The sequence below is a fragment of the Gymnoscopelus microlampas genome (genome assembly GCF_963454915.1).
Source record: "Gymnoscopelus microlampas genome assembly, chromosome: 17".
Lineage (NCBI taxonomy): Eukaryota > Metazoa > Chordata > Actinopteri > Myctophiformes > Myctophidae > Gymnoscopelus > Gymnoscopelus microlampas.
This window is the reverse complement of record NC_139954.1, coordinates 27,452,637-27,465,669: the sequence shown is the minus strand read 5'-3', so window position 1 is coordinate 27,465,669 and position 13,033 is coordinate 27,452,637. Positions and strand designations below refer to the sequence as shown.

The window sequence follows — 13,033 nt, the reverse complement described above, 5'->3', positions numbered from 1 at the left end:
TGAAGTATATAGGGTTAAAGTTTGATTTGACCCAACTTGACTTGAAAATTTGTGTCAACAAAATAATGCCAGCTGTACACAATCGGCATATTGTTTTTCACCAGGATGGACACATTTGTTGGAGTGCGACAGCACTCTTCAGCATGTGGGTCAATTTATTTCCTTCCTGTCAAATAACTGTCCCTAAGCAGGATTAGCATTATTGGAGACCCCCCGGCTAGCACGGGGAGGCGTGTGTAGTTTTGTGATGGTGTGTGTGTTATCGTACACGCCGTTGACTCAGCCTTCAGCCTCAGTGCAGAGCTTGTGTTTCAGTATTGACTACTGCATTGGAGGATCCTGACTATCCTCTGCTCTCAAAATAAAAAGCCAGGATCAGCTGGTTGTCTCTAAACCATTTAAAAGAAGACTAGTGTCAGGTCATCTCAGGTCCTGAATGAACGCCTGCAAGTTTAAAGCTAAAGATTTTACTTGTTGTAATCTACTAGTATGATGTCTGAGCTTGAGGCACTGTAATTGTTAGATTTTTTTAAGTGCCCACTTACCCACTTAAACCCTATGCTTTGTTGCATGTCAAATAGCGACAATAGACAATCTACAAGCTTGCAATACGCTTGTAGATGCTGCTATTTTGCCAATTGTTATTTTCGCCTAAGGTTCTTTTATTTTTGAAGAATGTTATCCTTTTAAGATGTTCCCAGAATAGGGATGCTGGGATTCATGTGGTCAACAATGCTTTTAACACTACTTGGGTAGTGTATTTTTCCAAAAACAATTACAATTCTAATCCCAATGCTATTTAATGCATTTCCCAATCCTCATCACAACCATAATCCCAATCATTACTCATAACACACTAGGGCTTATAAAACCTTGAATAATTGTCGACTTTGCTGGAAAAATGCACAATCAATTGTAAACATCTGATTAGCAGGCATGGCTATCGCTCAATGTTTTATAATGTCAATTCAACCACAGCAGTGTGCTGGCGGACTTTGGGACGCCACTACATTCAGTGTGTGCGCACGCGCCAGCCTTTCATGCATCTAAACAAGCTAAAACACATTCCACGTTCATAACATGACTGAGAAATAGCGACACCTTCCCTGCGATTTTTATCTGTCTGGGTCTATCTTTACATTTTAGGCTCACCGATGTGGTACAGGCCAATCCAGTCTGTGGCGTCCACCTCCTCCTTGATGTCCCATGAGATGACCAGGTTCTGGCCGCGGTTCATCGTGAACTCCAGTGTGTTGGCCGTCAGAGACGAGCGGCCCTGTGACGTCACAAGGTCTGTGTCGCTGTTGGCCCTCGACAGGCCGATGGGGGCGCTCATGACGGAGCTTGTGTCCGAGGATGCCCCGCCCCTCTCCGCCAGGCTGCGCAGGTTGTCGGGGCTGAGGGTGTGTCGCAGGTGGGGGCTGCGTCGGCGAGGGGCCGACAGGTGATCGCGGCTCCCCACCGCCAGGTTAGGGGGGTTGTGGGAGCGCGTCCTGGCTGGAAGAACCGCGGTGGCCAGAGACGGACGCATGATGACAGGTTACAGAGGACAAGGGGAGGTAATAAAGAGACCCCAGACAACAGGGGCAGATGATATAATAAATCTTATTGGCTGGGCTGGGCTTCAAAGCGACATCATCTCATTTGAAGAACCTTCGTTGACCTTCGTTAACTGGTACCCTCACTTTTTGCAGTGTGGGAGACTGATGTCAGATCTCTGTGCATTGATCACTCCTCCGGAGAGGCTGACACTCTTCTGGTAACAGTCCTGGCCATGACTGAACTTCTCTATGTCACTGAATACAGCGTCAAAGAGGAGAGAGGTCACGACATTCAGTCAGAATGTGAGCAGCTCCAAACTCGCAGTACAATGTGGACCTAGACCGAGAGAGAGAGAGAGAGAGAGAGAGAGAGAGAGAGAAAGAGAGAGAGAGGGAGAGACATCAGTATGCCATCAAGAGATCTTGAACCAAAATTCTACTTTATTGTCAGATCACAGGTTTACAGGTATAAAAGTAGGTAAAATTCTCAGTTGTACAAGCCCCATCATTTCTATTTTCAAAAAGAAACAAGGAAAACAGGCCATAATATCAAATATCCCTACATAATATGAACAATGTCAAATGCATTTGTGCGTATAGTCTCTCAGGCAGGTGGGACATCACTTAACAACAGTCAGTAGAGTATACTGTGTCTCATCAATACAAACCACTTCACTCTTTCGTTTAATCTCTGCCAACTCTTCTAATGAGACACAAAGTTAATATGAAGATGTTCACTAAAACAATTCAGGAACATGGGGACAGAGTAGTCAGAGTTTTGAGTGACGAGCCTTACAGTGTACCCAGCCAACGCTTACATTACATTTTAAAGGCTTAAATTGTGCAAACCTGTTCTAGAGGTTTAATATGGCTAACAGATACTGGTTATGATGCAAGCATTTCCATAATGCACAAACTGCAATTTTCACATTCATCCGAATGTTTAATGTAAATAGAGTTCATCAGTCTGTGTACAGTTGGTATTTAAGTGCCCCCTCTGGAACAGCAGAGAGTGAAACAATTTAATATGAAGTTAATGAGCAGCACAGCAGATGCATGGCTTATGCTGTTTGCGGATTCAAGAACCTGCTTCCAACACACACACACACACACACACACACACACACACACACACACACACACACACACACACACACACACACACACACACACACACAGAATTTACAATTGAGACATTAACGCTTTATCCAGAGCAACTTAAGTGCAAAATCTGAGCAATGGCATGAATCCTAGTCAACAAACAGGGTAAATAGTCACATATAAGTAGAGTTCAAAGAAAATAATTTAGTGCTTCAAAGTAACTAAACCTAGCATCTGTCTAAACAACACGCTATATAAATAACATTCTTAGCATTTGTGGTCAAGCAACCGGTACAGCTTGACCAGAGTACATCTAAATAGCATAACATAAGCTTGCATAACGTATGTATCTCACAGACACACACACACACACACACACACACACACACCCACACACCCTAGGTTCCTTTGCTGTCTGTCTCTTCACTCAGTAAAGGGCTGCTTATACCCTTCTGTGAGATTGTCACTCAGCCATTTGGGAGGGATGATGGTATGTGACTTAAAATGGAATTTATTTGAGGAACGTGGAGTTGTGTACTTAGTGTGTATGCGTAATTTACGCATGTGTGTCTATGTGTGTTTACCAGTGCCCATGTGTCTGTGTTTGGTTGGAGCTAATGTTTGGTAATGTTATTTTTTTTCCCCAGTTGAAATACATGGATGAAAGGATTGTGCGTTGATGGTGGTAGTGTTGATGCGGACTGATCTGTGTTCCTGGATATTCACCATTCTTATTGAAACAACCCACGATATGAGACTAGATAACCCTGGGTCGACGAGATTACCCCCCCCCCCCCACACACACACAGCTCCCTACGCCTACTGCATGACCACACACTAAATCACATACAGTATACACACACACTGCACCTTCACTCACAGAACTCATACTTGCACTCCTACATGCACATGTACATACACACACACACACACACACACACACACACACACACACACACACACACCCTCCCCCCCGCCTAGAGGGATTTATGACAGAATAAAATCTTCATCGCAGATGCTGGCAAACATAAATCCACCTCACGTGTGCCGAAGGGGGGGGGCCTCCCATAAAGCCTCAGAAGATTTTACTGCTCTGAGGAGGATTCACACAATCTGAGATGCTTTACTGCCAAGGATGAGGTCGACACATGGAATCTGCTTCACCACATGGTGGCGTGGTAATCATTAAACTATTAACATTAACATCAATTTCAACTAAACTACTGTACCTTAGCATGAAACCATAGCTTTAACTCACTGGTTCTTAGTGGTACTTTTTCATGTCAAGGACCCCCAAATAAAATACGCATTTGGGTGTGGACTCAGATCAGAAAATATGTTGTGCCATAGACCCTCATACAATTTATTTTCGCACGATTTTTTTTTGTTTGAGCTAGTTGATCAGCTATTTTCAAATAGCCGATATAGCCGTATACTGTACATAGGTTTAAAGTGGTTGAACTAACCAGAGAGCAAACAGCAGCCTGCTGCACGTCTGACGGCTGAGAGGTTCTGGAAGCGTTCCTGTAGGATGTGATGGACTGGACCATGTGTCATGGTTAGCTAAAAGTAAGCAGGTGTTCATTCCAACCAGAAACTACCAGCTCCGTTCATCACCACTTGAACGCTCACATCCCTATTCCAGGGGCGAACAGTCATCCAAAATAGTCGATCTACAAGCCCACAAAGTGTCGCAAGCGACTCGTGAGCTTGTAGATCGTCAGTTTTCACTGAAGAGACATGACTATGTATAGAGGGTTTAAGTGGCTAATCAGTCTCCCTCAAGTCAGTGGTTGGTTGGTCGTCCATGGCACATGACAGGTCCCCGCTGCATGGTCTAAAATGCCTTGCGTGTTTGTTTGCCGTTGTTTATCTGTCCGCTGGATGCGGAGCGGGTCAGGAGGAGCTCTGGGTTGTGTCTGTCCCACTCACAGCTAATCAGGGGGAGGGAGGAATGTTTCTGCGGGCTCTAAAATAACAAGGGACCAAAATATGACCTCCGAAAAGGTCAGTGAATAGCTCCTGGAGCCGTTCCAACACTAACCCCCATCTTCCACCCCACCCCAAGTCTCCTTTTGCTCCCTTATTTGGGATAATCCCAGCTGGACTGCAGGGCTCAGAGATGATGAAAGATTAGTGATTGATTCCTCAAGATAGAGACTTGAGAGATCATGTCCCTCGTGTTCAAAATGGGAATTAAAATCGTATTAATAGGAAGAGCTTGTTACGGACTATTCCTTCTAATTACAGCGTTCTCTCTAGCTCACTATTCTGTTCGCGAGTGTCGTGTACTGTACACAACACTCTGTACAAAGTACTCTGCATAAAAGTATACAACTTGTAAAAAGTGTGCACAGAATACTAAAACCTCTGCAACAGAAGACACACTGACTGAAGACAACAACAATGCAGGCTGCTGCCACCTTCCATGTCAACTTCTGTTTCATCATAAAGTATTTCATTATTTCATAGTATTATTGTTTCACAAGCACAGGGTTGTGAGGATATATTCTACGCATTTACAATCAGGGTGACGCTGTTCTTTGTACCTGGCACTGTGTTACTAAAGCTCAGAATATGGCTGTACAACGTAAACAAACGCAAAAAAAGGGCTAAGCGGACCACCACGCGTCACGCGTCAAGTTGGAGGTGAAATAGCATCTACAACATGATACGGTGCACCTTTTTGCATTCATGATGCCTCCTATGGGCCGATGTGAAAATACTTTTGGAGGTGTCCCTCAACATGTAATGCCAATTCTGGAGTTCATTTTTGAGGCAAATTACAGGCAAACCGTACGGAAAATAGAAACCCTGTTTGACGCTCATTGTCATATTGTCACACAGATCATCTGTACCTAATTGAGGGGGGGGGGGGTCATTCTGCAACAATCAGTGTCATTAGTAGCATTTGTGGTGCCCCCTATGGGTGTATTACTAAATATATAAGTAAAATCACTTTCCTCTCAATGTGGGTTCGACTGGACCCGTGCATGAAAAGTTAAGCAGTTTGTCAGATTAGGTGATGGCACACACACAAGCGCGCGCACACACACGCACACACACACACACACACACACACACACACACACACACACTCTCGCTGTGTGGTCATGTAACCCGCTGACGGTCTGGTGCCGGTGATATGTGATTGACAGGCGCCAATCAATTAGACATGTGGTCGATAGGAAGGTGCCTGGTGGAGGGTGAAGTCTGGCAGGTGGGGTGGGGGTGAAGGAGGATGGGGATGGGGGGTGACAGGGGTGAAGGTATCTCTTGCCAAGAAGAAGTGCTGAATGTTCACAATCAAAGACGCCACGTACAGCAGTCTACTGCAGCGCACACACACACACACACACACACACACACACACACACACACACACACACACACAAGCATGTGCATGTGCATGTGCATGTATGCCTGTGTGTGGACATGTTTTATGTGGTGCCGTTGCAGAGTGATGTCAGAGAAGGGATTCCTCCTCTGTGTGCATGTGTGTACTGATGTTAGTAGACAGATGCCTTTGTGTATATGTGGGCATTTGCGTAGGTCTGTGCATGCATGTCTGTGTGTGTGTGTGTGTGTGTGTGTGTGTGTGTGTGTGTGTGTGTGTGTGTGTGTGTGTGTTTGGGGTGTCAGCAGTGGCACCCCAGTGTGCCCCTGTGGAGGTGACTGCAGCAGTTTGCTGCCTAACACAACGGGCACCTTGGGGAGCTGGCACACTGTGGCTCCAAGACCTGCACCCACACCCCCACACACACACCCTGTCTCTCTCTCTCACACACACACAAAATGCACACAAGACCACATCACCGAAGCATGGTAGTGATGAACACTGTTGAAGGTCCACCTGGCTGTTTCAATGCAGTACAGTCTGACAACATACACACATAATATTGAACAAGGAATCTCCTCTGTATGCATGGCAATATATACACGCGCGCGCGCGCGGGCGTACGCACGCACGCACGCACGCACGCACGCACGCACGCACGCACGCACGCACACACACACACACACACACACACACACACACACACACACACACACACACACACACACACACACACACACACACACACACACACACACACACACACACACACACACACTTTCTCTCTCTTGAGCCTGATTTATACTTGGTTGCTGCGTCGTATCATACACCGATGATCTACAGGCTCACAAGGCGCTGCAACTCGTCACATTGTGAGCTTGTAGATCTGCTATTTTCGGTGCGAGATACCCGCACGCAACAGTATAAATCAGGCTTTGCTCTGCTGTCCTGGTACTCAGGTCCCGTGGGGGTGACACATCGTGAATGAGTCACACGGCGCTCCTCTGTCCCCTGTTCACCCCACCGTTACAACTCCAGTGCTCATGTGCAAACGTGTCATGAATAAGATGAAGTGATGATGTGACAAACAAAATGTGCAAAACAGCCCTGTTTGTGACCCAAAACAATTTGGAGGTCCAAGTTGAAGGACAAATATGCAAGGGATAATTGACGGCGCGCCGGTCGTTGTTGAGAAATAACCCCTGACAGGATGATTAAACGCCGAGGCGAAGCATTATACATTAATAAATTGACCCAAAAGTAACAACAAAACAAAGTATTTCCTTGCTTACGGTAATGAAAGATTCCATAAGTGTTGCGCTGGCCATCCGTCCAGTGCAACACGGTCGCCTCGGAAAACAAGTGTTGATAAAATAGAATCAATTTTCGGTTACTGCATTGTTGTCTATTTCAAATGTTTTCAAAAACATTCCTGAGAACAATGTTTAGCTGTAATATTACATTGCGCGTTTGTTTACATGGCTGCCGTATTGGATACAGCATAAAATCAAGCAGCGCAGCAGGTGCTCTGAGCCTTTGAATAGACAGTGGTCTGTTATAGAGCTCATCAGTCATTATTCAGAAATAACACGCCGCTGAATTCAGTGATTGACCAATCAGAATCAAGCATTCAACCAAACCGTGTAATACATGGTTATAATGCATACAGTACAATCAATCAATCAGACAAAAACGACTATCAAATGCAAGACTACTGATTGGTCAGAGAGAATCGTCACTTGTGTCATGATGGACATTTAGCAGATGCTCTCATCCAGGGTGACTAAATGGCATGAACCCTACAACCAATGAGGGTACAGTATATGGTCAAGTATTGTTCATATTGAAAGGGTACTATCTGCAATGGAAAACTAAGTACATAGTACCAAAAGCGAGCCGCTTGAAAATCCCCCCTGGGGTGTTTTTACAATCAATGACACAAATAATGATTATGTACAAATGGTTAAGATGTTCTTTCATTTCAAACCAAAATAAGGCTGATATTGTTTCTTCCAATCTTGAAATGTTGGTAAAATTGAAAAGGATTGTAATATTAGCCATATTTATCACTGTTTTGACTCTGCCTTAGCTACTCTGGTTTGGTTTGTGACTTTGGCAAGTAAACAGCTAGGTTTTGAACAGCATAAGCTGTTCTGAAAATGTGTATACACAATTGAAATGATGGATCCACATTCCACAGAAGCATTATTTTCATACTGTAGACCTGCCTCGGTAATCTCTAATCTAATCTGTATTCTGTCCTTCAGGTGACAGGGTGCAGTGACTGATGAGAGGCATGGGATCAAACTGCAGTTGATATGAAAGTGAATCGTGACATATGGATCCATCTATAATACGAAGATGTTCTGCCAGGTCTCTCATCTTTACGATTTCAATCCACTATTTCAGCACAAGCCACATTTGTCACTTGTTTTTAGCCTTTGAAAGACAATCAGTTAGGAGAGAGGATGTTTGTGACAACTGCCCTATTCTGATTTGTCACCATATCACATTACTTTAACGCATCATAACCCAAGAAGGTAAAGCTATACTCAGTAACCCCCCCCCCACCCCCCCAATCTGGGAGAACAGGATAAAAACAATCTATACAGTATTCACTATAGGCACATTCACTGTAACCAAAGCTTGATGATGATGATGCTTATTATTATTATTATTATATAGATCGGATTAGTGCTCTGCACAAATTGAAAGAATACTTCACCATGTTGGGCAAGGTGATAAACAACAGGCTTTGAACCGATCATATGGCAAATGTTTTGTGTTTTGAGCAATCATTTTGGTGAATCCCTGTGGTTTGAGCAATAATTTTGGTGAATCCCAAATAAGCCAAGTCAAACGCTGAAAAAAGATCAAGCCATTCTCTTTGTTTTTCTTTTGCAGTGCAGATGAATATTGCCACTTGTTATACAGTAGGTGGAAATTATAGAGCACTTGTGACACATTGTGAGCTTGTAGATAGCCTTTTCTTTGCTACTTTTGTGCAACACTGTCATATGACAAAGTATAAAATAGGACATTAATTTAGGAAAAACACAGTGCCTCACAGTGACGATACAGTACATGAAGTCATACCTAGGTCTTCTGGTCTTCTAGAGAACATCCACCAATCCACTATAAGCAAGTTCTTATGGCATGGTAGAGTAAACATCATCATCAATACCTTGCTGGAATATACAAACTTCATCAATTATGCCATGATAACCTCCATCCTTCAACAATGCTGCAAAACACCTCACATCTCACATCCGAGCTGTCAGTGTACTTACCTGTAAAGTGTCAAGGCTTCATGAGAAGGAAAACAACCTATTTTTGGGGGCTATAGTTGGCATCTTACAGTCTATGCACACACAAACCACCTACTAAGGCCTACCTACTGTCTACAGTACAGGTACATTATCCTATATACTGTATCATACAGAACTGTAATGTAGGCTACTGTACCAGATGCTACAAACGGTGTCCTATACAGTAAAGTTATCCTGACCTACACCATAGCATCCCTGCAGTGGCCTACTGCACTGGTTCTCAAGGTGGGGTCCGGGGACCACCACAGGGGTCCAAATGGACCCTTACAGGGACTGTAACTCTGAGTCTCCAAAATGGAACCAAATGTGTAGGCCACACTCTCAGGGTTAAATTTGCACCACAGATTCCACAGTGTAGATTGGTGTTCCCGGAGATAACCCAGAGTACACTCTCAGTGTTAAAGACCTGTTAAGGTTCCATTTGGACCGCTGGTAGCTGCTGGTCCTCAACGTCGGGTCTGGGGACCACCAGGTGGTCCCCCAGACTGTTACTGTACTGTATCCTACAGTGTGGGGCTTACAGTGCGGTCCAGAGGGGACCTGCTTCAGTGCTGCTGTCATCGCACGCTATTGGATTACTGTGGGAATTCCCTACGTCATTTTCCTTTATGCCACATATCCTTGACAAGACGCCTGCAGCTTAACCTAATCGATCAACACCCCCCGTCCCCCCCCCACACACACACACACACACACACACACACACACACACACACACACACACAATCAACCAATGCAAAGCGGTATTAACACACGAAGATACGTGACACGCATATATAAGCCAATACCGCGGTTTAATGACAAAGATTCCATTACCCGTACACCATGCCATCATCATCATCATCACAGCGCCATGGCGGTGCATTATTGGGTCGCATATGCTTTACCTTTTTTTGCGCAGAGGTGCGGGGTTGTTACACAGACGACACGAGTGCGTGACAGTGACAGCGCTGCTTTCCACACCTGCAGGTCGGTGTTGGGATGATGGGGTCGGTTGTTCCCGCAGTGATCAGTCCAAAGTGAACGTGCAAAGCACGGCGGGGCGGGGTGCCGCGCCACGGGGGGGCCGAGGAGGAGGAGGAGGAGAGGATCCGTGTATAGCTCTCCTTCTCCGGTTCGGATGGAATCTGTTACAACGTCCTGTCCTGCGGAGGGACTGGGAGGGCAGGTCGGTTCAAAACGCAGCTATAACGTCCAGGGGTGTGCGTGTGCGCAGAACTCCGTTGGGCACTGGTTCTCCACTCTATAAGCGAGCATCTCTTCTTCTCTCCCGCACATCTGATCCTGCGTCTCCCGGTCCAGCAACAGAACTGACGGGCAGAGCAGACGCAGATATTCGAGCAGCGCCGCTGTTTTGCCCACGAATGATTCTTCTGGGTCGGATCGTCCAGAGCTGAAGATGTCTTATCTGATGGCGTATTTACTTCGTATGTATAACGGTCGATGGTCGCTGCTGGTCGCACGACAGACAGACAGCAGGGGGGGGGTCACGTTGGAACCGATGCAGATTCTGCGGAATAGACCTGATACCTCAAGAGGGTCTGTTGTTTCATGTGGTTCTTACTGTGGTAGAGACGGCAGTGGGCGGTGACTTAAAGGGGAGAGACCCATCCCGCAGAGTGTGTGTAACACCGTGTGTGGCGGATTTAACAATTCAGGGGCTCCAAGCAAAGCTCAAGTTTGCCCCCTCGCCCCCCTTGACAAAAAAATAAATAACATACTGAAAAAGTGTCATAATAATTGAGTATGAACTTGACAATGGACGGTGCAGTGTGAAAGTGCAGTTTACTTAAAAGTTGAATCATGCAAACGAAACAAAATATCAGCAATAAACATAGATACAAATTAAATTCTATAAAATGATTAAATCAGTACAGGAGGATGGGAGTTCAGCCAGATGACTGAAATCACAATCCAACGTGATTCAATCAATCATATTCAGACATCATTGAACTTGATTGATGTGATGACATGGAGGGGGAAAAAAAACAAAATGTTGTCAGGCTCATAACCAATCATTTTAGCTAGGATTAATATCCTAATCAATCATTTTAGATTTTTAGGAGAGTAGCCTACAGTATCTACATGCCTACAGCAGCATAATGCCAACACCTTTCAACAACTTTTAAGGAGAATTTAACTCAGGTCAAGACAGGTCCAATGAATTTGCCAGGCGCAACCCCCATTCTGGATATGTGGGATTTTCCCGAAAAGATCTAAAAGCTCAGCATTTAATAGGTCGTATTTTAATGTCAACATGACAAAAAAATAGCCTGCATTTACAAACATTTCAGTGCTGATAAGACCACGCTACATTTGCCTTTAAAATATGTTTTGAGCATTTTAAATATCTGTTAAGTCAGCATTTATGACGGCAGACAGTTTAATTGACGACAAAGCGACGCATCACTGCGTGCAGTGCAGAATGTATACTGTACAGTTCTGTAGGCAACTTTAACCAGCATTAGAGAAGATCACCAATTACTCACCTGCTGCAACTGAGGCGAAAGTGAATGCACTTCCATAACCTACATTGTCTAGGTTACAAGAGCATGGTTTGTTGGTTTCACTTTAAATGTGAAGTTTTGCCCAAAATCTTGTGTTTATATTCTCCATATGTCCGTTTTGTACACACACAGCACAACGCACGCTTGACCAGAGTGAAGAGGCCTTAATCGAAATCAGTTTCCTCTAAAAACGGTGTGCATTTCAAAATAAGAGTCTGTTTTATCTATACTATTGGAAATTTGTAATGTGATCAGTCCAACACATGTTTTAGTTTGAAATCGAATAGAAGTAGCCTCGTTGAAAGTGAAACCACTTCACACTATTGGGAAGAAATCAACTGCAACTTTGATTTCAAGTGGGCAGCCCAGGGGGGGGCCCTGCCTCGGGGCTCCATGCAAAAGAATACAGATATAGTACCTTTTAACCAAAAAAATACGTTTTGTTTTTAGTTAGTCATGTACATGACATCATGATGTATTGTAATAGTTCTAATATAATTGAGTTTTATCATTATTATAATCTTGACCAAATACAATGGTGGGCACATGTTCAGGAGTTGTTGTTTTTTAATCACAGTGACACAAGAATAACAAAATGTGGTTAGATTAGGTTTGGGTTTGGACCCTCAGATCCTGTGTATGTCGCAGATTCAGCCAGATAATTGGACAGAAGACTCATGGAGCCCCTGGTGGTCACATAACAGAGGTGCAGCAGGAGTCACACGAGTCTTAGTGGACCACATGACATCATAGGTATCACACAATAAAATGACAGCTTTGAGGAACCCTGGCAATAGACTCTGCCACTAGTCTGCATCAGCGGGCCAGGATGGTGGTGGCTTAACAAAGAGGCCAGGAAATCCACAAGTGCTCGTCTGGATTCATTCTAAAACACATTATAGCAGTGGAACATTTTCATGTCAAGGACCCCCAAATTGATATGTAATTTGCCATATGGACCAACCCCATTTTAAAATATTCTGTGGCAGGTAGAAAATAGCTTCATGCACCACATTGTAAGATTGTAGATCAGCTATTTTCAAATAGCTGAAAAAGGAAAAAGGGCTTAAGAGTTTAAACTGTTCCTCATTTTGCTGGGGACCCCCTGGAACCCATTCAAGGACCCCTGGGGGGCCCCGGACCCAACTTTGAGAACCAGTGCTTTATAGGCCCCTGAGTGTCAAGTGGTCAACTTTCAGCCAGAAAATTAACAGTACT

General features: G+C 44.5%; 1 protein-coding gene across 1 annotated transcript in view; it reads right to left on the bottom strand.

Moving 5' to 3' along the window:
• hecw2a (HECT, C2 and WW domain containing E3 ubiquitin protein ligase 2a) overlaps positions 1 to 1,612 on the bottom strand; it is a 40,925-nt gene extending 39,313 nt beyond the window's left edge. The window contains exon 1 of the mRNA XM_084084675.1: positions 1,153 to 1,612. Within this exon, the coding sequence (XP_083940801.1) occupies positions 1,153 to 1,531 (379 nt within the window). The 5' untranslated portion in view covers positions 1,532 to 1,612. The remainder of the gene's footprint in view (positions 1 to 1,152) is intronic.
• Between the last annotated feature and the right edge of the window lie 11,421 nt (positions 1,613 to 13,033).